This window comes from Egretta garzetta, unplaced genomic scaffold, assembly GCF_000687185.1.
Source record: "Egretta garzetta isolate BGI_Z169 unplaced genomic scaffold, ASM68718v1 scaffold256, whole genome shotgun sequence".
NCBI lineage: Eukaryota > Metazoa > Chordata > Aves > Pelecaniformes > Ardeidae > Egretta > Egretta garzetta.
Window position 1 is genome coordinate 2,722,881 of NW_009260073.1, and position 5,768 is coordinate 2,728,648.

Here is a 5,768-nt window from a genome sequence, read left to right on the forward strand (position 1 = left end):
GGGGGAAGGGGCCTTGCCTTGAGGGTCTGCAGCTTCTTGGGTTGTGCTTTGTAGAATGAAGACCATTCTCAGCAACCAGACCGTTGACATCCCCGAGCAAGGTACGTCAGCCTGCGTGTGCCTTCGTAAGGCGGTTTGTGGTGCCCGCCCCGCAGCCAGTTAACCTGCGCCTGCCTTTGCTTTCCAGTCAGCGTTTCACTGAAGGGCCGGACAGTCATTGTCAAGGGCCCCAGAGGAACCTTGCGAAGGGATTTTAACCACATCAATGTGGAGCTCTCTCTCTTGGGGAAGAAACACAAGAAGGTGAGTGCTGCAGCGGTCGTTTCTCTGCCCAGAGAGGGAGAGTAGCTTTACAGCCAGCTTGAAAACTTCTTGGTAGCATAGGACGGTGAACTGAGATCTTTAGCTACAGATAAGTTATTTACTTTTTTGTCTACTTTTGTGTTTTCTGAAAGAGGCTGGCCTCATGCAACCTTGAGACCTACCTCCTTGGGAACTGAGGATTTCTTGGAAGTCCTGTAATGGAGTGAATTTGTTGGTTGATTTTCTTCAGTAGTTACAGTCAGGCAGTTACTGGGAAGGGAGTAGATCCTTATACACTATGTTTTATAAACTGGCTAGTTTTAACTAGATAAAGCTAAATCTTTACATTTAGTTTCCAGAATTGGCAACTTACATCACGGGGGCAGATGTTTTCTAAATAAATGCATCCTGTTTTTGTGCTGCCATAAAGACTAGAAAAAGCTGATTTCAGCTAGTGTTTTGTTAAAACACTGGACCCCCACATGTGGTGTTTCATTAAGAAGTTGATAGGTAATACCTAGGAGAGTGACCTTGGAAGAACTTGTTCAGTGTTTAGCATTTGATAAAACATCTTTCAGCTTAAGATGTCAGAATGTCTATCCCAGCTTCTTTGAAGCCTTGTTAGGAATGAGCTAGGAAGAAAAAAAGTTTTTCTTCTGGGGGTTAGGACTTGAAAGACTTGAGTTAGGTGGGCCTTAATAGTCTTTCAAAGAAACCAAATACCTGTATGCTCTTGTCAGGAGGGCTTTTAAGTAGACTACCTCAACTTCTCCTTCTTAGTTTGTCACAAAAACGTTTTGTTTCTCGTTTTCAAGTGTAACTGAAAGCTTTATTAATTCTATTTTATTTTTTTTAACACAGCTACGTGTTGACAAGTGGTGGGGTAACAGAAAGGAGCTGGCAACAGTTCGCACAATTTGCAGCCATGTACAGAACATGATAAAGGGCGTTACGCTGGTGAGTTTTATTTTGAAATAGGATGACTTGTGTTGCTTTTGTTACTGACAACAACAGACAGTAAAAACTTCAGTGAGAGCTTTTCTAAGCATCCCAGATGCAGCTTTCTCTCTCTTTGTCTTGCATGTGTTGTCAAACAAGTTCTGCAGGTGGAAGAAAGCATGAACAATAATTTCAGGATGTCTCTTGGGCTCAGTGGCTTGCCCTTGCTGAGAAACTCTTTTCAATATATTTTGGTTTTAGAAATCCCCAGTAAGCTGTACGTGTCTGTTTTACCTTTTGGATGCGGTGTGCTTTCAATATGCGATGATGTCCTTTATCCTAGGGATTTCGCTACAAGATGAGGTCAGTGTACGCTCACTTTCCAATCAACGTAGTTATCCAGGATAATGGCTCGCTTGTGGAAATCCGAAACTTCTTGGGAGAGAAGTACATCCGCAGAGTGCGTATGAGGCCAGGTGAGCGTGTCTGGAGATGGACTTTACTGCTTCTAACCGGGGTTTTTAGACTGTTTTCTTCGGGGGCTGCCACTGGAGATGGTGAATGACTCTTGAAGCAGCATTTGCTTGTCTGAATTTGTCATCTTACAATACCTTTGCCATTGTTTAGATTTATTATTAATAATGCTTTTGTGATTTATTTTTAGTAATGAGAGCTAGCTAATAACTAGTTTAGAGCTAGGTGTTCTGAGAGAGTTACAAGAAGCCCAGTGTTTAATCATTGTGAGATCTCGACGGTGTTTACAGTTGGTAAACTGAGGTGTTTAATTTTAGATTTGTGTTTCTGTTCTAAACACTGTATGTCAACTAGTTTCACACCACATCGTATTTTTGGTCTTTAAAGTGTTGTATTTTTAATTTCTTGATTGTCTAGGAGCACATATGATAAACTTCAAAATTACCATCTTGCCTGTTGGTTTTGCATCTTGCGTACTTGGAGTTTTAGCACGATGTCTAACAGAGTAGGCAGGCATGCGATGGAGCTTGCTAAACTTCCGAAAGGAGGAGACAAAACATGTCATAAACAGTTACCTTAAGACTGTAGGGGAGACTTTGCATATCCATTTTTTTGATAGTTCCCCTCGTGGTGAAGGTACCGGTAGGGATATTTAGCGTGACTGATAGTATTTTGGGGTGGCTTCAGGTGGAAGCATCAGACTTGTCCAGAAACACTGGTAGATACAGTGCAGAGTTACTTACGGTGGCTTTGGCTTCGATTTAATGTGGGATATTAAGGGTGGGCTTGATTATTGTATTGGATTTTTTTAAGTTGGTATTTACTTCAAAGATAGTAAAGTGCCGGCTTAAAAGCCTATGTCTGTTGATTAAATAGATCAAACTATGACCACTTGCTTGTGTTATTCTACTTGCACACTAAAGTTTCCTGTTAGACTCTTGTCCTAGTGTTTACTCCTCGTGAGTATTTGTACTGTTGCTAGTATAAACATGGTGCTTGACATGTCGGGGCAGGGGTTTTATTTTTTCTTAATGACTTTTGATTGGGTGGCTCCAGGTTTGTCTTAATGAACATAGGAATGTGGAAAATGGCACCACCTAGCTGACAAAGCCATGCTGGCAAAATCTCTGGCTTGCCATGTGGTCACATTTAAGTAGGAATATCACTTGGTTGCTTTCAGTCTAGAGCATGACTTGCACTAATCTTTGTATTCTGGAACTGTGGGAAGGAGGACAATCCTGGAAGGGATTTGGGGGACCCTTTTTAACAAAGTCATAGAAGCTAATTACTGCCTAGAATACTACTATCTAGATCTGTAAAGTGGGATGGGACATGAGTACTGTGTCTTTCATACTCTTAATGTCTTCACCAACAATGTATATTGTGCATTTTCCTCTCTGCAGGTGTTTCCTGTGCAGTATCTCAAGCCCAGAAAGATGAACTGATCCTTGAAGGGAATGACATTGAATTGGTCTCCAATTCAGGTTTGTGAAAGTAGATGCATGGGAAGATAAAAATGGCCATATTGTTGTATCTGCAGATGTCAGCTTAGCAAACTGTCTTTTCTTTCTCAAACCCTGAGGTAAATGACAGTTCAGTATTTCTTTTTCCTCTAGTCACCATAATTGTGATTGTAAGGCTTTTTCGAAGCTGAGAGCTGAGTTGTTCCTAGAAGTCCACAGAACCTTTTTTTTTTTTTTTTTTGAGTCAGTTTTGGCACCAAACTTTTCAGCTTTCCAGTCGTACGAGTGTGCAGTAATAAACTGCCACTGCCCCGAGTTGCCAAGCCAGGCTCAGCAAAATGCATTCACTTTTCATTAGAACTGACAGGATTTCAGGCTGGTAATTCCTTTTTTCTACAGGTGACAGTTTTATTCGTTAAGTTGAAATATTGGAGAGTAAACAAAAGCTATGAGTTGGCTTGGACCTCTTGCTTCATGTTAATGGTCTTGTTTTGTCTGCAGCTGCCTTGATCCAGCAAGCCACTACGGTCAAGAACAAGGATATCAGGAAATTCTTGGATGGTATCTATGTCTCCGAGAAAGGAACAGTACAGCAGGCAGATGAGTAAAACTCTTAATAGGTTGGTATCATCTTAACGCAGGCTGTACATCTTCCATGTAGAGGTGGTTACTTGATCTGGGGACTTGACGAGGTTTGTCTACTTCAACAAGGCTGTGGTCAAGCAGCTTCCCAACAGGGGTGCGGTTGTGTTTGTAAAAGGCACTGTAAGAGATACCATAAAACTGAAATTTTGCTAGGTCTCTTGACAGCAACTTCCCATCTCTCATCAACTTGGTATTATGCTACTGTATGGAGAAATACCTAACTCTGATCTGCGCCGTATTCCATGCTGTGAATGCTAGTTACGGGGGTGGCTGAGAATTTAAAACCAGCTGACGTAGCATGACGCACTGGTTTACAGCTACTTACAGAGAAGACTTTACCTTAGAGCCATGTTCCTCCTCGTTGGACACTGACTTCACTAAAAAAGTGGTCAGCCCCTAATTTATATATAAAGGTCTTCTGTGTAGTTTGTGTGCAAGCGCTTGTAAACAAAGGTCAGTTCAACAAGGATGACTATTTCCGTTGTGTATGTACATTTGTTACTGAAGTTGAGTACGAGGATTTGGGGCTAATTTTAAGAGTTTTAACTGCTGAAGGAATTTGATGCATTTCAGCTATGTCTGGTTCCCCGCGTGGTACGGAACACTTGCGCGGGATGAGACAGGCTGACTTGCAAATAAAATGTGCACGTTGTCTGGTTTCTGAACCTAAGCTTGAGACAGAGGATGCAGATTAAGTGAGTTTCGTAAACAACATTTTTTTATCATCAGCCATGAGGTACCAGACACTTTAAAGCTACTGAAAAAGTGATTTTTAGTGCTGTTCTGAGTTCCTTGGGAGATGGAACAACTTGCTACCTGCTTGTTAAACAGTCATGAGCTATTGTGTTTGAAGGCATCTTTAATCTTGTCTAAATTAAGCAAATTCTTTGAGGTATTAATGTCTATCTTGCAGTAAAACTATCAGATAAATTAACTTGTCATATGTCTATAAACTTTTTAATTTCACATTTGCAGTGCTAAAACCTTTCTAAAAGCTCTTCACTTCTTATTTACAGTTGTCTGGACCCTGAAACAAACCACCGTGAGACATTATGTGGGCAAGTACCAGCTTTGAAGAATCTGGTACAAAACCCAAGCACCCTAAAAGATTTAATAAAATAAAATCTATTTCATATCTTGGCCTCTTTTTTTTTTAAGAACTAAATGGTGATCGCGTGAACCTGTTCAAGATCCTTGGCTGTTGGAAAAGCAGATTGTCATGGGGTAATGCATGATAATGTTAGCACGGTGTACACCTTGCTTAGCTGTCTCTTGAGAACATTCAGACTGGAGTCTGATGGTTGGGAAACCTCATGCTGGTGGAGCGTGGACCCAGCATGTAAAGCCATGACGTGCTAGTTTTAAATCGCGGCATGAAGAAATAGCCATAGCCTTGTTCTTGCAGAAAGGAAACTAGCATTCTTTCACATCGTTTCAGAACCTCAGGCTGCAAAACCTGATGTCTGTCTATGGTTCTGGAGGGGAATTCAGACTTGTGATGACAGAATCTGAAGTAGATAACAAAATTGGAATCAGTAGAACCAGGTTTGTAAGACGATTGAAACAAAATACAGAGAGAGAGAGGTACTAGTCTGAAAATACAGCGCTTTAAGCTAGGTTGTTCAATTAAGAGAACCAAGGACAGAGTTCAGGCAGAGCTTACTGCTGCGTTCACCGACCGTGGTTTGTGTCACCTGGGGATACAGCTCTGTTTTTTTCTTGGTTGCTAATCCTGCCATGTAGCAAAGCAACATGTCTAGTTGGGACTTTGTGCTGTTCCTGTGCTGTGGTAAAATCCCTGTTGTCACTTGTTAACATTCAACTTTGAAGAAATATTTACGGAAAATACTGGGATAGTGCAGAAACACACTTGGCAAGAAGTGGCTAAGGCTTAATATTGCGGAAAGCGTCTATCCATACCTAAGAAATTCAGAAAATTGCCCC

At 41.2% G+C, this 5,768-nt stretch overlaps 1 protein-coding gene across 1 annotated transcript; it reads left to right on the forward strand.

The window, feature by feature from the left end:
- The first annotated feature begins 6 nt into the window (after positions 1-6).
- Positions 7-4,927, forward strand: RPL9 (ribosomal protein L9). Its single transcript, XM_009641270.2, has 7 exons — positions 7-101; positions 188-303; positions 1,165-1,260; positions 1,586-1,718; positions 3,120-3,200; positions 3,681-3,799; positions 4,841-4,927. Exons 1-6 carry the CDS (start codon positions 56-58, stop codon positions 3,785-3,787), a joined length of 579 nt encoding a protein of 192 aa, XP_009639565.1. The 5' UTR covers positions 7-55; the 3' UTR covers positions 3,788-3,799; positions 4,841-4,927.
- Positions 4,928-5,768: the final 841 nt, after the last annotated feature.